The sequence below is a fragment of the Phragmites australis genome, chromosome 24 (assembly GCF_958298935.1).
Source record: "Phragmites australis chromosome 24, lpPhrAust1.1, whole genome shotgun sequence".
Classification (NCBI taxonomy): Eukaryota; Viridiplantae; Streptophyta; class Magnoliopsida; order Poales; family Poaceae; genus Phragmites; species Phragmites australis.
Window position 1 is genome coordinate 7,914,930 of NC_084944.1, and position 23,619 is coordinate 7,938,548.

General features: G+C 44.0%; 3 protein-coding genes and 1 pseudogene across 4 annotated transcripts; all 4 read right to left on the bottom strand.

Annotated features, from left to right (window-relative positions):
• Window positions 1–1,774: 1,774 nt before the first annotated feature.
• LOC133907795 (cation/calcium exchanger 1-like) lies at window positions 1,775–4,017 on the bottom strand (annotated as a pseudogene).
• A 4,786-nt stretch (window positions 4,018–8,803) lies between these two features.
• LOC133907655 (protein EMSY-LIKE 1-like) lies at window positions 8,804–14,265 on the bottom strand. The gene is made up of 11 exons (XM_062349725.1): window positions 14,164–14,265; window positions 12,822–12,985; window positions 12,350–12,459; window positions 11,939–12,113; window positions 11,470–11,579; window positions 11,193–11,366; window positions 10,929–11,100; window positions 10,226–10,537; window positions 9,872–9,937; window positions 9,706–9,763; window positions 8,804–9,157 (listed from the first exon to the last, which is right to left on the bottom strand). Exons 2-11 carry the CDS (start codon window positions 12,945–12,947, stop codon window positions 8,910–8,912), a joined length of 1,551 nt encoding a protein of 516 aa, XP_062205709.1. The 5' UTR covers window positions 12,948–12,985; window positions 14,164–14,265; the 3' UTR covers window positions 8,804–8,909.
• Window positions 14,266–16,593: 2,328 nt separating this feature from the next.
• LOC133907154 (glutathione S-transferase T3-like) lies at window positions 16,594–17,666 on the bottom strand. Its single transcript, XM_062349193.1, has 2 exons — window positions 17,247–17,666; window positions 16,594–17,169 (listed from the first exon to the last, which is right to left on the bottom strand). Exons 1-2 carry the CDS (start codon window positions 17,664–17,666, stop codon window positions 16,594–16,596), a joined length of 996 nt encoding a protein of 331 aa, XP_062205177.1.
• A 2,414-nt stretch (window positions 17,667–20,080) lies between these two features.
• Window positions 20,081–23,619, bottom strand: LOC133907736 (probable NAD(P)H dehydrogenase (quinone) FQR1-like 2). 2 transcript variants are annotated; one of them, XM_062349813.1, is made up of 3 exons: window positions 23,487–23,619; window positions 22,696–23,330; window positions 20,081–20,582 (listed from the first exon to the last, which is right to left on the bottom strand). In XM_062349813.1, exons 2-3 carry the CDS (start codon window positions 23,223–23,225, stop codon window positions 20,351–20,353), a joined length of 762 nt encoding a protein of 253 aa, XP_062205797.1. In that variant the 5' UTR covers window positions 23,226–23,330; window positions 23,487–23,619; the 3' UTR covers window positions 20,081–20,350. The 2 variants fall into 2 exon arrangements, with proteins under 2 accessions (XP_062205797.1, XP_062205799.1); XM_062349815.1 differs by lacking the exon at window positions 23,487–23,619 and having other exon boundaries at window positions 22,696–23,470.

The following is a 23,619-nucleotide window of genomic DNA, read 5'->3' on the forward strand; positions in this document are numbered from 1 at the left end:
GCAGCTGTGAAAAGGGTCCTGCGCTATCTGGCCGGAACTCTAGGCCACGGCTGCAGGTACACGAAGAAGGAGGGAAGCAGTCTAGAGCTGGTGGGTTACTCAGATAGTGACCACGCCGGAGACATTGATGATCGCAAGAGCACTAGTGGGGTGGTGTTCTTCCTGGATGGAAATCTGATCACCTGGCTGTCTCGGAAGCAGAAGGTGGTAGCCCTCTCATCTTGCGAAGCTGAGTACATCGTAGCTGCAGCAGGAGTATGTCAGGGAGTATGGCTCAGCACACTCATCGGCGAACTCACCGGTGCCTACGTCCAGAAGTTCAGACTCCTCGTCGACAATAAGTCAGCGATCGAACTCAGCAAGAACCCGGTGCATCATGAGTGAAGTAAGCATATCGATACTCGATTCCATTACATTCGTGAGTGCACTGAGGCTGGCAGGGTCGTTGTTGATCATGTTGGAACGGAGGGTCAGCTGGCCGACATCATGACAAAGGCGCTCGGCAGAGTGAAGTTTGTGGAGATGCGTCAGCGGCTGAACGTCGTTCAAGTGCAACAGGCTTAAGGGGGTGAATGTTCGAGTTAATCCAGTTGCATCTGCATGTCTTGGATTGCATATAGTGCACGTTTGTATGTTCCCGGGTCATGTGTGGCCAGAGGCGTGCTCGTTCACGGCGTGGCCCGAGTAAATTGCATCTAGTCAGCGCCACGACGCGCATCGGCAGCACGTAGCGGACTACGCCAAGGAAAAGGGCGCGTCACGCACCATGAACGTCGTGGCGTGGCGATCGGGCGTTAGGTGCTCATGCATGCATGTTTGTTTTCCTATAAATGCATCAAGAAAACAAGAGAAGACAAGTTGAGGGAAAAGAGTAGCGCAAAACTCCAGTTTTCTTCTACCTCTCCCGTGCGTGTTTGTTCTCGTTCTTCCCCGGCGTGTCGTGATCCAGGCCGTGATCCAGTGCGGCTCCAACATTGATTGCCTAGCATCACCAGGACGCGATCTCGTCGCTGCGGTCACCAGTAGGTGGCGAAGGCAATCTTGCCACTGCGATCACCATCTGCGTCGACGAGGCCATCTGTGCTGAGCTCGTCCACCATCACCAAGCTTGCCGAGGCCGTCCACCGTTGCCGTCGAGCTTGCTTAGGCTGGCTGCCGCTGCTGCTTTCATGTTGAGCTCAACCGCCAGCATTGAGTTCAACAAGGCCATCCATCACGAACCTTCCCGTGTCGCCGAATTTGCAACGAACCTGGCGGCAAGGAGCTCGATCCCAATATGTTAGAGGCTGACACATGTGTCCCGGAAGCTAAGTCAGCGTGGACAGGGTGATATGGCGCTAGCGTGGACAAAACCAGAGTGGAATCAGGTCGGGGAGGAAAGATATCTGGTATTGTTAGTCTGGGGAGGAGTGGTAACTGGTATTTCACTCAAGGAGGAAAAACAAATTTTCGTAATAGTTGAGGGATGCAAAATAGTCTTTCTACTTAGCAAAACTAACCTGATGATGCAAAATAGTCTTTCTACTTAGCAAAACTAACCTGATGAATGTTGTAACAGGTTCTGCCTTTGATTATTCTCTATTCGGTGTCCTGGTGAAGGAATTAAAGAGTTTGCTATTGTTAAATTTCAATGATGCTAGGGTGATCTACTGCCCTCACAAGTGTAATATAGTAGCAGATTGTTTAGCAAAGTATTATTCTAATCTTAGCGGGATTGGTCCTAAAGTCTAGTTGGATCATTTCCTAGACTTCGTACTCGCTCATATGGCCAGCGTTTTGACTGAGTCAGTGGTCTAATGGAATGCATTTCTATTAAAAAAAATTCAACATGTTATTGTTGATCCTTGGGCCCAAGGACCTGCGAAATGTTGATACACAGGAAGCAAAAGTATATCGCCAGGAGCCCAAGGCCCAGCGTCCTGTCCACCCTCATTCCTCTCCTGGGCAGCATCATCACGGCCCATAAAAGCCCAGCAACCACAAAGCCCAGCGTCATGAAAAGCCCAGGCTCGCTGGGTATGTCCACAGGCCGCGGGTACTCGGCCCAGCAAGACAGCGCCATGGACAGGCCCAGGCCCACGAGGACGTTGAACACCGGCCCGCCGTAGCAGCCGGACACGGCCACCTGCGCGCTGCTGCCGTGGGAGGGCCACGGCCACGTTGGTGACGAGGTCGCCGAGCGAGTTGCCCCAGGCAAGCACGGTCACCCCCAGCGCCGCGGTGTCCACGGACAGGACTAGGCCGGCTGAGACCAGCAGGGAGAGGACCTCGTTGGCGATCACGTACGACCACGCCACGCTCATGACGAACCCACCGGCGAGCCACGCAGAGAGGAACCGGGTGGGCGGGGTGGCGGCGTCCGTGGTGAGGAAGGCGAGGAGGCCCAGGGAGATGCCGGTGAGACAGCCAAGGAGGACGGCGAGGAACGAGCTCCCCGTAGCGTGGCGGCAGAGGCAGGACAGGAAGACGGGGGCGAGTATGGCCGCAGTCACCGCGGCCGGCTTGCTCCACCGCTCCTTGCTCGCGTCCGGGATGGTCAGCCGCCGCGGCAGCCTCAGGGGTAGCTCAAGAACGTGCAAGATGGCCCAGAACGTGCTGGTAATCTTCTTCTTGGCGCCGCCGTTGCCGTTGCCGTCGCCGTCTCTGGAGTAGTACTGGAGGAAAGGCGCGGCGTCAGGGCGAAGTGCTTCTTGGGCCTCGTGGTCGGCGTAGAACTTCGTCTCGGCGACGCTGTAGAGCTCGGAAGCAGCGGCGGCTGCTGCGTCGTGCTCCGCATCCGTGTTGTTGCGTTTGCTCCAGTGGTCCGGGGTGACGGCGACGGCGAGGACGTAGACGAGGTAGAGGCAGGAGAAGGCGAGGGCGCCCCAGATGTTGACCTCGCCCACGGCGATGACGACGGCCGCGGCGGTGAGGGCCAGGAGGAGGAAGGACGCGTCCCGGAAGAAGCTAGCGCGGTCGACGGCGGCCCCTTCCCCGCCGAGGCAGAGGCCGATGACTCCGAGCACGACCGAGGACACGAACAGCGCGCCGCCGAGCACGCCGTTGAGCCCCACGGCGGTGGTCCCTCCCTTGCCGTCCCCAGAGGCGAACGACGCGACAGTGGAGAGAGCGTCGGGCGCGCCGTTCCCGAGCGACAGGAGCGTCACCCCGGCGATGGCCGCCGACAGGCCGAGCAGCCGCGAGAGGCCCTCGAGGCTGGAGCAGAAGTACACCGCCGCAGTGTCGCCGAGCAGGTAGAACAGCACGGCGAGCCACGCCGCCATCGCTCCGTAGCCCAGGGCCCGGCGCTCGCCGCCGAACACGCAGTAGAACAGGTACAGGTAGTCGACGTACCCGCGCGGGTAGCACCCGCGGTCAAACCCGGCCGCCAGGTAGCCGCAACTGTCCTCGTAGCTCTCGAGCGGCCGCACGCCGTCGCAGCCGCCGCCATGGCCGTAGTGCACCCCACGGCGCGCGCCGTTCTTGGGAAAGGAAGAAGACGAGACGTCGGCGTCGCCACCCGTGTCGCGGGGCGAGAGGCAGAAGAAGGCGAGCAGGAGCACGACGAAGGCGACGTTGACGCAGACGCTGACCACCACCCTCGCCGCCGCCGCCGTAGCAGAAGGCTTCGCCATGCATGGTTCGCGCGCGCGCGCGCTGAAGCTTATCTGAGCATCTCGTGGCGGCACTAGAATCAGGAACTGGGCACCAACGACATCAACACGACACTCCTTAACATGCAGATAAGAAATTTCTTCTTGCAAGCTTCTTCTTGGTTCTGGTTCGTTTAGCGTACGAAGGTATGTCCAAGCAGACCAGTCGAGAAGCGATGAGAAGACAGCGAAGAGTGATTGATGTGAGCCTGGCTGAACGGTCGTGGCCGCGACTTCGTTTCTCGCAAGTTTCCAAGCGCAACTGACCGCATGTTTGCTTGCCCCATGACGTCGACGCACCGCAGACCGCACACCGAGTCCTCTCGACGGCGATGGCGACCGCCACCGAGTCATCCATCCCCAGTTCGATTCATCTGCTCTCAGGATACACACAAGTGTAGCAGAAAGGAGTATGGAGTAGTTGTCAAGTGTGACATCAACACCATGACTTGTCGAAGCACGAACAGTTGCAGTCTCACGGATCAGAGGGGACCTCATGTCCCAGAACGAGCACGAGCTGCTGTGCTGTCTGGGCTGCACCAATACCAGCTCCAGTGGACAGAGCCAGTGGCCACAATCAAAACCTGCAGTGCAGGACTAACAACCGGCTTAAAGCTGCCTCCTGTCCGGCCAACTTCACCACACATGTTTGTTGGGAGCCATCAATGTTAGCAGATCCTCCCCAAGGCAGAAACTGAGTACTAGTAGCGTATGACAAAATACATATGCATCGGCAGATTTGCAGTAGATGGATCATAAGACTCCACTCTCTGGGTTTGCCAAATATGAATGGTTCTGGGGAACAACACATGGAAATGAAAATTCAATCTCAGGTGAAAATGACCATATGGACGACTTGAGTGACAAATCTAGTAGTGGTCACAGATGGAAGGGAATGGCTACAAGAATTATAGTATGTATGCATCACTGTCTCCTCAAAGCATCGACGGTGAGAAGTACACCTGATCATCAGCTTTTCGTTGAAGGATACAAGAATTACAGTATGTATGCATCACTGTCTCCTCAAAGCATCGACGGTGAGAAGTACACCTGATGGGCAGTTACCGATCAGTGATGATGCTAGTATTTAGTAGGCTTTCTTTATGGCTGTGTATGTAGTCACAAATCAAATTCTACTCTTGAGCCAACGACAAGTGGGCCCTCAGTGTTGCTCTTCCACTAGCTGAGAAACACGCACAGAAAATGACAGCTATCTACCGTAGTTCTGGATCACCATTTTAATTCATTTATTTTCTTAGCTTAAATAGGTGGGGATAGATCTTTAGTTCAACTCAACAAATTCCGGATCACCCATTGACCCCAAAAAAGGAAATCCCTAAACCCACAACTACTTAACTCATTCCAAACCTGAGAGTTTGATAGTACGATGTCGGACCCGCTTGGTTGCCGGTTCAAACTCTCGTTCTTGTGGTCTCGATCTTGTGTTATGCTCCAGTGCCTTCTAGCCTCGTCTCAGGCGGTGTATCGTCGCCAGAACTCACCGGTTTCGGCGGTCTCCTCATTGCCCTCACCTTCATGGTGCTTGTTGGAGTTGGTTGACTTAATACTGAAGAACGCCGCAACAGATAATGGAGGTAAGAGGGTCATTTCTGATAAGGTAAAATAAAACCAGTGTTTTAAAAAACGCTAGGCGCAAGGCAGATGGTCGGGCACCGCCTAGCGCCCACCCGCCTAGGCAAACCTAGGTGGTGGAGCTGTTTCTAGTCGGCAGGGGTAGTTCCTTAGCAAGTTGATGCATTTTTCATGTAATGGCAATTCAATACAGTAAATTTTGCACGTTAATTCAGAGAAATTTACACACCATAAATCCATGACCATGATCCACCTTCCTCCATCTCTAATTTGTCCCATTGTCCTACATAAGCACATGACAAAATTCAGTAAAAATAAAAAATACTCAAATATAGCAGCAGCAGTGCAGCACTAAAGTTTCTGTGATTAAAATTACCTTCCTTTCTAGTAGGTTATGAAATACGCTACAGCAAAGAAGAGACGCATATAGATCAGCAAAAGGGAATACATGCATGAATGGGTTTGATGAATACTAACCTCATTTACAATTCCATCGCCACCCACAGATACAATAACTAGCAAATACAGGCAAAAAAAGTGAGTGAAATGATCAGTGTAAAAATACTCATGTAAGATGTGAAATTGTTTATATCATCAGGCATGTACTATCAACAGTTGATACAAGAGATTTTGCGTGACCAGCATGTGTAGTTTTAACCACTTCCATCTTGAAACCTGCAACCGGTCGCTAGCACTTATTATTAAGTCTCTGAGATACTGAAAACAGGCAGTATGTGTTAACATGCATCATGATATAGATTTTTTATACAAGTGAACTCACTTTCTGTTGTCCACAATTATACAGAAAAGGCTAATAATTTCAGCACTCTGAACAAATTCGGCATTCCATGACTGATGCTACATGCTAAGAATCTTATATTTACTAATTGGAGATTTCTTTTGGTGCTCCACGTTAATCCTAAAAATTCTCATAAAAAAACAAAATATCCAACCGTCGAATTAATTGATTGACTAACTGTAATCATAGATCAACAACCAGACAAAACAACATAGAAGATTAAAAAACAATCATAAAGTTCAACCTTAAGACTACTTCTTATCTTGTCTTTTCTTTTTTTTTTGATATCATTTGTCCAACAAAATTACGTTAGCAAACTCCAACTTAGTTACATTAACAATTAACATACTTTTCCAAATCAATTATAATCAAACATTACAAAATTAAAACAACAGGACGCAAACGTATTACGAATTATCACAAAAATAATATCAAAAAAATATAATATATTTCAAAAAAATAATATGAGATACGGTGACGACATTAATAATAATAATAATTTCAAAAAATCAAGAAACAAATAAAAATCAATTTGCATAACACATAAAATGAAAATTATAAATTAGATGTATTCACAAATAATAAACATGATTCCAATATTATGAAAAAAAAATTATATTTATATTTTACATTCTAATATTTAAATATAAATAGTTGATGTATCTTAAACATATAACTATTATCAATACAAATATCTACAATTTAACCATAAGCTAAATTTTTAGCCTGTGCAGTCGCACGAGTTGATACGCTAGTACTTAAAAAAGCATTGCGCTAGCAGAGAGAATACTATTTGAGACATATAACAATTGCTATGTAGACTGGAATCACACTAATCTACATAATGAGATCAAGCTCTTGATTCATTTAAACACCGTGACTCTAAAGAAGTTGGTCTTTTAGGGCAAATTTGGGATTTTAGACAACAGACACCGCCGTATTTGATAAAATAGATAACATGTTGACGTATTTACAAATTTAGCATCCGTATTCGGAACCTCAAACGCCGAAAATTAACTTTCGGTAACTCAGAATCCGAAAACAGCCCAGTCACACAATTTTCGGTAACTCAGTTACCGAATACGGCACTGTTCACCGTATTCGGCAACTCAGTTGCCGAAAACACTGTAAACAGTGCCGTATTCGGCAACTGAGTTACCGAATACGGCCTCTGCATGCATGCGCCGGCGCCGGAAGCTACAGTAAAAAAGCTAGCAAACAAAAGTGTATAAAAGTGCATGTTTTTTATTTAATTCACGATTTTTTTTAAAAATACAAAAATAGTCCAAAAATTCTAAATGTTTTCATGATCAAACTAGAGATCACCAGCAACCCATTTTAATTAGTTTGGTCCAAAAAGCCTGAGCCAATATTTAATTAGAATTCTCCAAATAAGTCAACTTTTATAAATTCTAGCAATATTTAATGCCTCAAATAATTTCTAAAAATCTAGAAAAATTCACTAATATTGTTATAATGTGATATACTAATTTATAAAAATATTTCCATCCCTATGTTATTTGGTGAAAAAATGAGTTCCTTTGTAATACTTCGTTTATATGCATTTTTATCATTTCATGTGATATTCTCTTTTTAATTCAATTTGAATAAAAATAATGCAACATGCACAAAATTTTGGTTCTCATATTAATATTAAGCCTTTGTAATGCTCCATTTATATATATTTTTTATCATTTCATGCCAAATTATCTTTTTAATTCAATTTGAATAAAAAATTCAAACATGCACAAAACTATTGGTTCTCAGATTAATATTAAAGCCTTTGTAATTCTCTATTTATATGCATTTTTTGTTGCATTATTTTTATTCAAATTGAATTAAAAAGAGAATATCACATGAAATGATAAAAATGCATATAAACGAAGCATTACAAAGGAACTCACTTTTTCACCAAATAACATAGGGATGGAAATATTTTTATAAATTAGTATATCACATTATAACAATATTAGTGAATTTTTCTAGATTTTTAGAAATTATTTGAGGCATTAAATATTGCTAGAATTTATAAAAGTTGACTTATTTGGAGAATTCTAATTAAATATTGGCTCAGGCTTTTTGGACCAAACTAATTAAAATGGGTTGCTGGTGATCTCTAGTTTGATCATGAAAACATTTAGAATTTTTGGACTATTTTTGTATTTTCAAAAAAAATCGTGAATTAAATAAAACACATGCACTTTTATACACTTTTGCTTGCTAGCTTTTTACTGTAGCTTTCGGGCGCCGGCGCATGCATGCAGAGGCCGTATTCGGTAACTCAGTTGCCGAATACGGCACTGTTTACAGTGTTTTCGGCAACTGAGTTGCCGAATATGGTGAACAGTGCCATATTCGGTAACTGAGTTGTCGAAAATTGTGGGACCGGGCTGTTTTCGGATTCTGAGTTACCGAAAGTTAATTTTCGGCGTTTGAGGTTCCGAATACGGATGCTAAATTTGTAAATACGTCAACATATTGTCTATTTTATCAAATACGGCGGTGTCTGTTGTCTAAAATCCCAAATTTGCCGTCTTTTAGTGTGTTTCCAGTACAATCTTGAACGAAGCAGATGAGGGACGGCAGAAATTCTTGCTCCAGGAAAAGCAGAACTAGACAATAAACTACAAGAATAGAACTAAAAGGAGCATGGAACAAAATTCAAATTCCGAAAACTTCAGCAATATTGCCCATAAACATATGCTTTCTCAATGCATTCATGAGAACGGCAGTGGAATCTTGGCTCGATGCTTGTTGTTTTGCATCCAGTTCTCGAGGATGTGCCGTGAGACGCCGACTTGGGCGCACAAGGCGTCGACGGCGTCGGCGTCGGGCTTGTGGATGCTCCACCCGACGCGGTGCGTGAACTCCCGCATCCGCTCCTTCTACTCCGCCGTGAACTTGGTACGGAACCGCTTCTTGCTCGGCGCCGGGGTCGTCGATGAAGGGGACAACGCCGTGGCAGCAACGCCCTGGATCTTGATCTTGTTTTCTTCTCCACTGTCCCCCAGCTTCGTCTCAGGCGGTGCCTCGTCGCTTGAACTCACCGGCTTTGGCGGCACCTCCTCGTCGCCCTTGCCTTCGCCGTGCTTGTTGAGGTTGGCCGGCTGACCGTTAGCACTGAAATATGCCACTACAGAACACCGGGGCAAAAGGGGGTCAATTCAGGTGGATAAAATAGGCCAATGGGTGGAATTGCTAAATGGTGAGATGAAGATGGCAAGAGACAACAATTTCCATATCTAGTGGAATTTAATGGATGGAGTTCTTTGGAGTGGCAAAACATGGCAATGACACAAATTTCAGATAACAAAGGGTCAAAAAATTGTCACATCCACAATTCACCAACGTCGTCACAATATGGGCTATAGCCAGCCCAAATCCTTTAACAATATCTATAAGGTTTTGCAAACCCTTGGGGTCAGTTCCAGTTTCTTTCTAAAAAAGGCTAGGTGAAATCTTCAGAATTCTTGGATTTTGTTAGGCGTTATCAATGAACATTTGTTCCTGGCATTTCTCGTCATAACAAGATATAATTATAATCTCTTCCATTTCTTCAGAATCTGGATCTAGTTTATTTGATTGGACTTTAAAAATTACAACTTGAGAGTTTCTGCGTTAAATACTGAATAAATACACACTAAGCTGAGTAAACTAAAAGATTTCTACAATGTGACTTACCACCATATGATACTTCAGAAAGTTTAACAAGTGCATCCAAAAGATCCTTTTCTTGGGCCTGATACAAGGCAAGTACAAAATGTCACTGAAGCACAAGAAATATTTAGAACAAGAGCATATGAATACAAATCTAGTGGTGTCATACTGAGTTCAAGTGGATTCTCACTTTGAGTATTGACTTTGCTGTCTCTAAATTAGCTGGATCTGGATTTTCTCTAAATAGTTTTTCAACCTGTAAATAAGATGACTAGATCTCATTAAACACGAAAAAGGACAGAAGAAGTCTTAGTTACTTAGACTTTTGTAAAATGGAATACACAAAAGGGATGGAAGGAAGACTAAAGCAAATCAAATGGGTGCAAGACAGAAAGTGGTATAATATGAAGAAACAATTATATGAATTCTTAATTTCTAAAACACACGAGACAGCAGAGTATTCGAAAAAAAAGTTGGTAAGCAATGGAAGGAGTTTCCCATCTTCAGCTAATTTCGTATTGGACCACAAGGATGAGACAAGTACCTTGTTTAGAAGGCTAGCAGTTAGGCAAAGCTTAATTCTTTCAGAACCATGTTCCAAATCTGAGTCCTTATTCCTGTGCCTCTGATACTTAATCCCATATTTTCTGCCCATAACACACAGACTCTTAGATCCCCTCATCGCAGGCACTACAGTTTTCCTTTTCCCTGATTTTTGCCTATCACGATCAACACATGAAGGAACATGACCAGCATTTGATTGGCTGTGCTCTTGAAAAATGGGAGATGAAATACAACCAGACTTCACTTCACAGGACAAGGTCTCACTATCAAGTGTGTCATCTGTGAAACCTTTCTGTCAACAAGTGCAATCCACAAAAAAATCCAGATTATTAACAGTGAACTTTGAATAGCTTTACCATTTTTTTAAAAAAAAATTAATTGAGCAGTTTTTTACAATAAAAACATGCAAACAAGTACTGCCAAAGATGTTAGTAAACTACAAAGGCTTTTTAAAAAAATGCGTTTTTTCTTCACTTATAGTCCCATACAACCATTAGAAACGAGCATGTAATGAAGAATGATAGATGATATCCTTCATAATAGCGTGGATGTCCTTTTTAACTTCTTTATGGTTTGGCAATTTTTTATATATGGATAAGGTAGTTGCAGCGGGAAACACTAAAAATATGAAGCCAGAATTCCAAATCAAATGCAAATATTTTAAGAAGAGAAACATTGCGTACCACCACCACCGCAGAAACTGCCACTGGTAACTGTTCAGAAGAAGGGGAGGATTTTAATAATGCTAGTGCACGCCCGTTTACAGATTTCAACCTTTTAGCCGACACCACTGCATGGGTTTCAAAAAAATGTCCTTCTTTGGCCCTGTTAGAGCTATCTGATATCCCAATGTCCCTGTTCCGTAAGCCATCACAATAAATGAGCATCAACTCGTTTATTTCAGAAAAACACTAGATTTGTGAGAAAAAGAAAACTAGCATTAACACCTTGCAGAGGACATTGAACGCTCTGATATTGGTGATTGCTGAGCCAAACTGAGGCAGCTCGTGGATGAAGTGGAGACCTGTCCAGTTGAGCCAATCTTATCATGAACCACATCATGCACATCAAAAGCAGGATCCATCCTCGTAAAAATAGAAAAGTTTGCCAAACTAAATTTCCTGCTCAATAAGAAGCAAGATTAGGCATGTGAAACTGCAGGGAAGAAAAATCTTTTAATAAGCATACACTTCATTCTGAGAAGCAATGACTAGACATGCTCACCTCAAAGATTTGATATGCTCATCTGAACTGACCTTCACAAGAACTTCTTTATGCTCCATGTGCGATATTCTAAGTTCATTTCTCAGTTTAGTAAGAAGCTTGACCTGTAACTGTAAAGACTTGCAGGTAAAGAGTACTGAAGAAAGTGTACAGATGGACCAATGCAAATTATGATATCTAAAATAACAACTAATGAGAAGTGAGCAATCACTACAGGTGTGCAGAAAGAAAACGAGTTTGGCATGGCAAGGTGAGACAGATGAATAACAAATAATGAGAGCAACAAGCCAATTAGCACCTTTCCCCAAAAAATACATACAGAAACAAAATGTCTTGGTCAAATCAGCATTGAGTACAAAGTTATATAGTGCAATAGAAAGATGCGATTGATCCAGCAGTTTATATTGTTTTAGATTTGATTACTCGTATTTCAACTTGTAGGCAAAAGAGGTATGGCTAACAGATATACCCATGAGAGGTAGTTTGTCACGGCACAGAAAGCTCTTAACACAGACGCATATGCTGATCGCTCCAAGCAGTGAATCTGAAATACAGTATCTTCAGCATCTGGTAGTACACATGCAAGATCTGGAGTATCCTTCATTACTTCAGTATTGCAAGTGTTTCCTTTGCTCAAGCCAGTACTGTGACAAGAAATGATATAAAATTGTTTTGTACTATATATATGATCATGCTCAGTATTTGGGACAATTTATGCAGGTAAGGACTAAGGAGACAGGAACAGGAAAACTGTTTTTCTCGAACATAGAGCATCAAATATAAAAAAGGTTAGAAATCTGGTACTGTAACACAGATGAATTCGCAAATCTTTCAATCGGCATGTGTGTTTTATTCTGAGAAGCAATACTAGATATTTCACCTCAAAGACTTGATTTGCTTATTTGATCTGGCCTTCACAAGATACTCTCTGTGTTCAGTCTCCAATATTTTAAGCTCATTTCTCAGTGCAGCAAGGCATTCTTCTTTGGTCTGTAAGAAGTCAAAGGTAACTAGCATGTAAAACATACATATGTAGCTGTAGCAATGCTAATTGTCCTATCCAATAAAATTCACCCGAGCAATGTAATAGCTAAACATACAGATAAAAAAGGAGGGCTAATAAGGCAAGATGCTGGAATGACAACTAGTTTTTTTTTAGATAATGGAATGACAACTAATAAGAGGCTGAGAAGTAAGGTTTCAACAACATATCCCCAGAACTTACATTAAAAACAAAAATATCTACCGTATTACCATGTATTGGTATAGAACAACAGATCGCACATTTCCTATTGAGTATGATTTGCTTAGTGATATTTCACAACTGAACTTGTTGGAGTAAGAGGAAGTACCCCTGAGAGAAAGTCTGACTGAGCACAGAACGCTCTCAACGCAGCAGCATATGCTGATTGCTTGAAGCGATGGATCTGAAATGCAGCGTCTGGTTTTACACATTCAAGTTCTACAGAATCTCCCATAACTTCAGTATTACGAATGCTTCCTCTTCAAACCAGCACTGCAACATGCACCACTCAATATCAACTGATATATATTGTATGATGACTGACAAGATTCAATGCGAAAAAAGGGGATACATATCAAAACCACCACAGAAACATGAAAATGACACTATGCAGTAATGCAGAGCATCAAGTATGCTGACTGAAAGTTCCAACTTACAAACATGCAGTAGACAAAGTGTCCCTTCATTCTGTACAGTGACGCTGACAGCACACATAACTAAAAAGTAAAATCATGTTTATAGGAACTGGGTTGATTGGCGCGCCTAAGCCGCACCAGTTTTCTTTTGTTGCACAGAGCATGACTAAAAAAGACTAAACAAATTGGATTAACCAATTTTGGATATCTCAATATTTTATTTGTGAATTTGTTAATATTTAACACATTCACTTAATTATAGGAAAAACATTAGTACTTTCATGCGTACACATAATTTTAACATGTAGATGACGGTAATAAGAACCTAACAAAATTTGTTTCATATTTTGGCGAGAAGGGCTACTCGATTTGATGGGGTTTGAGTTTTAGATATTTTCTTTGCATTTAGATTATTTCAGCCAATTTATCAATATAACTGATATTCCTTTCCACTTTTTTCTGAAATTTCTCAAAAATAAAAATTATGTTATATGTATATACACACGTGTATATATATATGTATATGCATATACGTATACGGATACATAGATTCTTTTTAGACTGAATAAATAAATCTACACATTCGTGGAAAAAAGCAATAAATATATTGAACTAAGACAATTCGAGCTGTTCGAATTCACCAATCTGAATGTTTCCAGTCATAATTCCAAACTACAGTTAGGTCATCCCTTCCATACTATGTTCTCACAAACTTCGCCAAGTTTTAGGACGTGCTTTGCTGAGTCGTATCCGGCAAATTACCACAAAACCATTCAAATCCTATGATCTCGCTGCTTGCACACAAACGCCCTAAAGCGTAACCAGAAGCACATGAACAAGAGCTCATAACCCTATCGGAGGAAACAAAAGGAAAAATCATCGGAAGCGCAGAAACGGAAAGGGGAACAGGAGCGACCACCGCCGCCGCATGGCTAGCAAATCAGGCCGTGCACCTCTTACACCCGCGACGGCGCGCGGTCGAGGCCATGCGTAGCGGGAGGAAACGGAGGGGGGGATCCGGAGGGGCGCCCGTACCTGCAGGGACGGAGAGAGCAACGACGAGGTGGGCCGGAGCGGATTCAGCAGCGGCGAGGCGAGCGGGAGGCGGGAGGAGAGGCGACGGCGATTTCAATTTTTTTGAACTGCCTGCCGTAGGAAAGACGTGCTCCATTTTTTATTTATTTTTTGAGTCTGACAGGTGGTCCAGCTGCTCACGGAACCAGAAATGGATTTGGGGACCGGTCCAGGCCCAGCATTTTTGGCCCGCATGAAACGGAGCTTTTCTTGGCCCAGCATTTTTAGCCCACCCTCGCACGGTCAGGCCCTGCTGTTTGGGTCGACGATGGTTTCGTCGGAGACGTCGGGTCTCGGTTTCGGGTTGTTGACTTATTCGACGGCGCCGGATTCTTTTCTGGCCGACGAGTTTGTCCATAATATTTATTGGTCTTAATGTATCTTGGTTGTGGGATAGTGCTCGTGGTGGCTTTGAAAAATCCAAGGCCTCTTACCTTTATATTCTCTTGGAGATAAAGTTTGAGTGACAGTGAAGTGATAGGACCTGTGATGTTTTCTTTATATTCTCTTGTCCCAGGTTGTTGTACACTCTATGTTTGTGCTTCTTTCGATTAAATGAAAGTCACTCCCTTCTTAAAAAAAGAATATTTGTGATTTGTTTAATTGTGTAACTATCACCTGAGCTGAGAGCGCGTGAGGATGGCTTCGCATCGGGTCGAGAGTCGAGACATGTGCTGATGTTAGAGTATCTTCATCTTACTCTCTAAAATTAATCTTTTATATTTTTATATAAAGGTTCTTCTTATCTAGACTGATCCTCTATTTCTCTGTGTGCTCCAACCGACCCTTAAATCTGACCTCTATATTTCACTCACTTATATTTTAATACTATCCTTTAACTACCAAATTAATTCTAACGGTTTTTTTTTCAACGGCTATTTTTTGCAACGGCTACTTTTTTTCAACGGCTATTTTTTCCAACGGCTATTTTTTCCCAACGGCTACTCTTTTGTCCAACGGCTATATTTTTCCAACGGCTACTTTTTTCAAACGGCTAGTTTTTTCTAACAGCTACTTCCAACTCTATATAAACCCGGCTAGTCCCCTGTTGCCATTCACAAGTCCCACTCCCTTGTAGTTCCCTCTTTGATCGAAATGAGTCATCATTTTCTGGTAGATTCATCGTCGTCGTCGGAGGATGATGACGACGAACTCATTCTTGCTACACTACACCAAGCACACACTCAATATGCGCTTTTGAATGCTGCACGACCTGGGGGTTCTGTACCTGGACGTCAGTATATCAACCGCAACAGAGAAGCCGGGCATTGGAGGCTATACGAAGACTACTTTTCAGATGCTCCTACCTACGGTCCAACTTTCTTTCATCGCAGGTTTGTAAATGATCTGTTTTTGTTTGTTCGTTATTTTTGTGCATCCTCTTGGGTTCGGCTGATTCTTATTACTTTCTTCAGGTTTAGAATGTCTCGTTCTCTATTTCTTCACATACTGCAAGCTGTAGAACAACATGATGATTATTTTGTGCAGAAAAGAGATAGAATCAGACGTCTTGGGTTATCTCCTTTGCAGAAGATAACCGCATCATTTAGGATACTAACTTATGGAGTAGCAGCAGATGCTACTGATGATTATATTCGGATTGCAGAAAGTACTGCTATAGAGAGTCTTAAAAGGTTTGTGAAAGCTATTGTTGAAATCTTCGGTGATGAGTACCTGAGATCCCCAACCAAATGATAATTATACAGCTAGATTACTTGCAATTGAAGAGCAAAAGGGTTTTCCCGGTATGCTTGGGAGCATAGATTGCATGCATTGGAAGTGGAAGAATTGCCCTGCAGCATGGCAAGGTCAATTTACCGGTCATGTGCACGAGCCCACCATTATTCTAGAAGTCGTTGCTTCACATGATCTTTGGATTTGGCATGCCTTCTTTGGTTTACCAGGATCTCACAATGATATTAATGTTCTGCACCGTTCTCACCTATTTACAAATCTAGCTGAAGGGCACGCTCCAGAAGTGAACTACACCATTAATGGTCATAATTATATAATGGGGTATTACCTTGCAGATGGCATATATCCTCAATGGGCCACATTTGTTAAGCCAATACCATCTCCACAAGGGAATAAGAGGAAATATTTTACGAAAGTACAAGCAGCGGTGAGGAAGGAGGTGGAACGAGCATTTGGAGTTCTGCAATCTCGTTTTGCCATTGTTCGTGGGCCAGCAAGATTTTGGGATCAAGACACACTAGGACAAATCATGACAGCTTGTATCATTATGCATAATATGATCGTTGAAGATGAGCGAGATGCAGAAGGTGACCACCATTTCGATGGGATGGGAGAAGTTGTGACAGCTTCCCATCGTCCTACAGCTGAACTGCAAGCGTTTCTTCGAACTCATCTAGCCATTACTAACAGGGAAACTCACTCACAGCTTCGTGATGATCTAGTCGAGCACCTGTGGGAAAAATATGGAGGGGTGTAGTGTATGTAGTTGTACCAATATAGTCGGTACCTATCATGTACTATTTTAATTATGTATGCACTTGTAATCCTTCTCCTTAACTCAATATCTTGTTCCTTCAGTTCAATCCTTTTCTTCTCAAGTACAAGTCTTTCATCATTGCGCTCTTTTTTTGCAACCTCTTTCAAGGCTTCTGCCTCTTTCTTCTTAGTCCACAAGTTTTCCATCGCTTCCATGTAAAGATTATCTCCAGGAGAGACGGGATTTTTACCTCGCCGCTGTCGCTCTTTCTCCGCCTTCCTACCTACTGGCCTAACCACGGGCTCTGAAGTATGACCCTCCCCATCAACCTCTAGATGACTCTCATTGGTCCCAGGACTGGACGATGGACTTCCAGTGGTGGATGTCTTCTGTTTTTTCTCGCCGCACCTATCCTTCCACTTTTGCTCATGCTGCAAGATATTCCAACAATGCAACAATCCGAACGATCTGCCTTTCGGATCTTTTGACTTATACAATTCACATGCATGCATTACCTACACATGTAAGTACACCTTATTAGACTTGCACCACCATATGAAATGACAATCAAATAAAGAAGAGAACATTATACCTTATCTTGTTCTGTCACCCCGCTTTGCCTCCTGTTTTGAATCTGAACATAACATCCACAAAACCGGTTAACACCTTCTAGTATGACAGACCAACGATGCTGTAGAGAATTGGAATTACGATCAGATGCAAAGTCCTTGTGCTCATGAAAATAATCAGTAATTCTTTGCCAATACGTAGCACGTGATTGTTCATTCCCTTGTATAGCATCCAAACTAACTTCTAGCCATGCCGACACCAACATGTTGTCTTCTTTTACACTGAATTTTTTTGATCTGACCTTTTTTGCTTTTTGGGATGCACCAGCTTCTACATGTGGCGTTTGTTGTTCCTCAAGTGGACTTGCAAATTGACTATCATCCCAATACGGTCCATTGTCTTCAATGTTTCGATCACTCATCAAATCCAAAAAACTATCCATTGTTGTAACCTACACCTGCATAACACAAATTGTATACATATAATCAATTTCTAGCATTGCAAAATATACAGATAATCAATTTCTACCATTGTAAAATTTCTAATATTAAAATGATTCTATCTCCTCTCCATTTCTCTTTATAGCCGGCCCACTCCATTTCTCTCTACAGCCGGCCTCCAAAGCTCTCTGCAGCCGGCCTCCAAATCTCTCCCCGTCGCCTCACTCTCCCAGTCGCCTCCCTCCTCCTCTCTCCCACTCCCCGGTCGGACTCCCTCCCTCTCTCCAGCCGGACTCCTTCTGTGCCAGACTCCCTCCCTCTCCGAGTCCCTCTCTCGCTCATCTGCTGGGCGGGGGCACCGGAGGTGCTAGGCTGGCGGCGCGGGCAGGGGGCCAGCGGCGCGGGCGGCCAAGGGGTCCGGCGGCGCAGGCAGGGGGCCAGTGGCGCGAGCGGTGAAGGGGGCCAGCGGCGCGGGCGACCAAGGGGTCCGGCGGCATGGGGCACGCGGAGGAGGCGGCTGCGTGGGCCAAAACGGAGGAGGCGTCGGCGTGCCAAGCGATGGGACAGGGGAGGGGGGCGAAGGCGTACCTGGCGTGGACGGCGGAGGAGATGTTCGTGGCGGCGCGGGAAGCTCGGTCGTTGATGGATAGGGGCTCGGTAGACACTTCCTACAGATGAGGTTCGAAGATGCAATTTTAGGGGTCCCTCAAAGATGAGGGGTGAGAAAGGAGGCCGGTTGGAGAGGTTTTTGCACTGTTTTTCCTAAAAAATAGGATAAAGAGTGGGAAAAGGGGCCGGATGGAGATGCTCTTAGCAGAGGTAAGCTAGTTGGATTGTTGTACACTTGTACTTAGACCGTTTGAGCACCTTAAAATCGTGATAACTCTATCCACCAATGTCGGTTTACATTTCCGCTTTCGCTGTTATATTCTTTAGATAAGCTCAACAAAATGAGATCCATATTATATATATTTCGGAAACATTTTATGTCCACTGGTAAGTTACATGCAATGTAACTAGCCATTTACATGCAAACTTACTAACGGCTTCTCCACATAAGTTGTCACAAAATGTTTTAATCCAAGTTGCTACCATATGTTGTACTAGTTCATCACATCTACTTTAAATGTTCGTAACTCTTTCACTCAGTGTCCGTTTTTAATTGTGTTTGTAGCATTGTATTATTTGCAACAACATCTACAAAATAAGATATATATTACATATGTTTTGAAGATATATATTTGTACTAGCAAGTTATGCATAATGATGCTAACAATTTACGTATAGAACTGCTATTAAATTTTCTTACTAGAGTTGCTACACCTGAATGACCAAGTAGATATTAAACCGGAGCAACTTATGTATGACTACGTGAAAGCTTCAATTCATATTTGGTAGCAATTTCATATAAGATAACAACTTTAGTGAGTATTAGGTAGCTACTTCAATGCATGTTTAGTAGCACCTTGAGAACTTCAGTAGTAGCAACTTTAGTGCATGTTTTGTAGCAACTTCAGTGGGAAATTTGGTACCAACTTATGTCAAAACTTTAGTGTGTGTTTCGTAAGAACTTTAGTAAATGTTTGGTCGCAACTTCAGATAAGATATATGATAAAAAAAACTTCAGATGAGACGTATTTTAGTGAACATATGGTAACAACTTATGATGTGACAACTTTCTTGATTCATGACTATGTGGCAACTTTTTGACTCAGTGGCTGTTTAGTTTTTGTCTCAATAGGTGAAGTTAAAATTTGATCAGAGATTAAATTAGGGTAGCATCAAATTTTGGTTGTTAAAATGGTATTTGGTTTGAGATCAAACTAAAATTTGACCGGTAAAAAATTTTGGCGGACTATTTGGACGTCCGAGATTTGTCTAAAAATATTATAGAAAATTTTTAGCTGATTATTTTTTTCGAGATATAGCTAAATTTCAACCTCAGATCAAAATTTTAGGGCACGATCAAAATTTAATTTGACTCCTTTAGCCCCTAACCAAACGGCCCCTTATTTTTTGTCTTCTTATGATTAAGGAAAATCACATGCACAATAGATGCCGTTCACTCCGCATCTTGCGTTGGTAGAGTGCGCTCGCCGGTGGAGCCCCCGCGGAACGGGCGAGACGACGGGTCGCGCGTTAAGGGACCCCTAGTAATATCTTAAGCTCCTCTCTCTCAAAAAAAAAAAACTAGAGAGAGAAAGAGGGGAATTGGTGCGTCTCAATCTCGCCCATAAAAAAAGGTCTACGGAGACGAGCAAGAATGCATGTACAAGATGCAAATTCAGTCAGTTCACTTGATCGATAGTCAGGCACGCTCATACAGTAACTGAATCATACCAAGCAGAGAGATAAAACTAACAAAAAACAGAGCATGCTCTCCACTCAGAAAATGGAACACAGGTTCTGCGCAACCAATCAAAACGCGATTTTTTCATAATCAATATGACAGATGAAGTTTATTGATGAACACGTTGTTGGGACACTTATTGTTCAAATGGACAACAATATTTATGCCGACAATGTACAAAGAAACCTTAATTTAGGGCTACTTTGACAAATAATAGACGATTTGAGAACAATCTGTGCACATATACGACACGACCGGATGGATCTGAAAGCAACAGGGAAACCGAAGGCTGGGCGAAGGTGACTGCGTGTCTTTTCCTGCACAAGGATGGAGGGCTCAGGCATGATGAGCAAGCTTCTTCACTATTGAGGCCATGTACTTGCCCTGGTGCTCGGCGAGGGCGAGCTCCGTCTCGCTGGATTGTCTGCTACCGTCACCAGCAAAGACGCCGGCACCGTAGGGGCTGCCTCCTCTAATTTCGTCCATCTTGAACATGTCTGAACCGAAGGTGTAGCCGATCGGGACAAAGAGCATTCCATGGTGCACTAACTGGGTGATTGCCGTCCAACTGCAGTAAACAACCATGGTCACTGGTCAGTAATGGCCAAGCATGGTGAAGACAAATACTTCAAACCAACTTAATAAGGAAGAAGAATAAGAAATTTTAACTCTACTTCCAAACAAGAAGAGCCAGAATAAACAATAAGGCACAGGAGTACAGGACACATTCTATAACAATTAAGTGGAAATTCCCATAGAAGAATTAAGTTGCAAATAGCATGCTGATTTGCACAAATCACGAATAGTGGGTGCGCTATGTTTTTTTCTCTCTTTGCCTTATTTTCCCCCTAGGAAGAGTATGGAAGTAATTCTCAGTAATCTAAACTAGCATGTTTCAATGAAACAGCTGTTAGGATGCTAATTAGCTACAAAATGACACAAGGAAGCATAGCCTTACAAGAGAAAATTGTCCAGAATCCAAATGCCAGAGCAAGGTAACAATATTTTATTACTCTCCAGATGAATTTAAATCAGTGAGTGGTAATTTGCAGTCTCCACTTTGATGCAAGTGGATTACATTGAGACACAGAGTAGCTAAACTACACGCTCAACCTGTCCCAAGCAGGTTTCCTGACCAGCAACTAATAATCCCTGTTGAATTTAAACTGGCAAACTCGATTTCTCACAGGACCTTTTCAACCCTATATCTGTTCTACAGGATTGTCATGGGTGTACCGAATTTGAATTTGATAGCCTGTGGTTAGGACTAGGGGATGGCAACGGGTATAATACACGCGGGTAGAAGCTATACAAACCCGTACCCACGAGTTAATTCCCAAACTCGCACCCGCACCCATTACACGCAACGGGTACAAACTGACACCCGCACCCGCCACCCGCAGGCATCACATACCCGTGGACACACCCGTAAACCTGCCAATATAGTAAACATGCATTGAACATAAGATCAAGTATGTAACAATAATATTATCAATTTAAACATACATCTCAACTAAGATAATGAACAAACATCTTACAAATACATAGCATACATATCATATTAGTACATTACCACATAGTTCACACATACAATATATTGTCTTATACCCGCCTCTCTATTAAAAATGAAATGGACCCACATGTCATATGTGTAGAGCGGGTACACGGGCGAAGCGAGCACGGGTAAGCCTATTTCATACCCATCTTTCTATGCCAATTGGGTTTAACTTTAAACCTGCACTCGTACACCCACGGGTAAAAATTGCATCCCAAACCCACGCCCGTTAGGGTTTTTACCCGCGGGCATGTGGGTAAAATGTGCCCATTGCCATCCTACTAGGACCACACCACACAGTGCAGGTTGAACCTTAATGCAGCAGATTTTTTTTAATTTTTTTTGATCGGCTCACTGCAGCAGATTTTGATCACGTACAAGCCTAAAAGTATTCCGTACCATGTCGTTTAACTCAAGAATCCCATATGTACAGATCATATCCAATGCCCTTAAATGCATAGAGGACCACACTATCCTTGTTGTTAATAGTCCTACTGTACAAAGCAATGATCATCAATAATGGAGAAAATAATGCATCGGCTTCTTGAAAAGCTACAAACATGGCACTTCATTTCCATATTTTGTAACAACCAAATCATTGTTAACATTACCATGACATGGGCATTTTAACTTGCTAAAGATGAACTTGATGGAGCGGGAAATTTGTCAACATAAATCATACACTCCAGCTGCAATTATGTATTTGTGCTGCTTTTAAAGAGGATTCCAAACCTCTATATTACGAATCAGTCTCTCCTAATGGTAAAACTAAACACACGTTCACTTAACTATCATGCTGAAACTTGATTGTGGTGTTAAACCGAAAAACACTGGTTCAATCCTTGATTATCAAACCTAAAGTTTCTGACCCGTGTACTAATCAGGAGTATGTTTATGCATGTTTGATTCTGAGTAATATGGTTTTTCAAGGGAAAAAAACTGAGTACAGCGGAAAAGGAAAAAAAAACGAATGATAGACCTCAGGGTTCAGTTCAACACCTAGTAACAAACTAATTCAGCTAGAGATTAATTCACCTGTGAACGGAACCAATTCGTCCCATCTTTTATACTTTAAAGAATAAATTCTTACTGCCACTGCAGCATAACGAGAGATAGAGATTCTTACGCTGTGGTCTCCTGGCCGCCGCCCTGTGTGCCGGTGCTGACGAAGAACCCGGCGGGCTTCCCAGCGAGCCTCTGCTCCTCCCAAAGCGACCCGGTGGAGTCGAAGAACGCCTTCATCTGCGCGGCCATGGCGCCGTACCTCGTCGGGAACCCGAACAACACCCCGTCGGCCTCCTCCAGCTCCGCCGCGGACGCCATAACGGGGACCGCGGGGTCCTTGGGCGGCGCCTGCATCTTCTCCAGCACCTCCGGCGGGAGCGTCTCGGGGACCCGCCTTAGCACGGCCTCAACGCCCTCCACCGCGCCTGCCCCCGCCGCCGCCCGCCGCGCCAGCGCCTCCACGTGACCGTACATCGAGTAGAACAAGATGTACAGCCGCAGCGTCCGCCCCGCTGCGGAGGCCAGCTCCTCCTCGGGCGCCTCGCGCGGCGCCGCGGCCGCCGCCGCTGCGGACGACGACGAAGGCGCCACGCCCGCGGCGGCCGGCGGCTGGCGCTTCTTGCTGGGGACGCAGCCGCCGCCCTTGCCCATCTCTGGCGGCCGCGCTAGTCAACCGCTGGCTCTCTCTCTCTCTCTCTCTCTCTCTCTCTCACTCTCCCTCGATCCAATCCAACCCCGCCGCGGCACGCAAGAAACCTGCGCAGACACAAAAAAAAAACCCGCAATTCAGTGACGCCTCCGAGGAAACCGCGGATCTGAGGCGAAGAATTCCCGACTCCCCAGGCGGGGTTTCGTAATCAGGAACACAAAAAAAAAGCGATCTCGGGACGGCAGAGTGCGAGAGTATTAGACCTCGGAATTCGGCGGGGTGCTCGTGGGACAGTGGGAGGAGGGTGGAGTGGAAAGAAGGAGAGGAGTGCCGATGCCAGCTCAGAGAGGGAGGCAGGGCGTTGGAGAAAATGGATTAGTTTAAGGAGGGCGGTTC

Excerpts from the sequence above, each read along its gene's own strand:
- LOC133907655 (XM_062349725.1), bottom strand. The coding sequence starts at position 12,947 with ATGGGAGATTCTGTAGAACTTGAATGTGTAAAACCAGACGCTGCATTT. Across the intron at positions 11,580-11,938 it reads TGACAAACTACCTCTCATGG|TTACAGGTCAAGCTTCTTAC; the intron begins GTATATCTGTTA and ends AAGTCTTTACAG. Across the intron at positions 9,938-10,225 it reads CTGCTAGCCTTCTAAACAAG|GTTGAAAAACTATTTAGAGA; the intron begins GTACTTGTCTCA and ends TCTTATTTACAG.
- LOC133907154 (XM_062349193.1), bottom strand. The coding sequence starts at position 17,666 with ATGGATAGTTTTTTGGATTTGATGAGTGATCGAAACATTGAAGACAAT. Across the intron at positions 17,170-17,246 it reads GGGTGACAGAACAAGATAAG|GTAATGCATGCATGTGAATT; the intron begins GTATAATGTTCT and ends TTACATGTGTAG.
- LOC133907736 (XM_062349813.1), bottom strand. The coding sequence starts at position 23,225 with ATGGGCAAGGGCGGCGGCTGCGTCCCCAGCAAGAAGCGCCAGCCGCCG. Across the intron at positions 20,583-22,695 it reads GGCGGCCAGGAGACCACAGC|TTGGACGGCAATCACCCAGT; the intron begins GTAAGAATCTCT and ends TGTTTACTGCAG.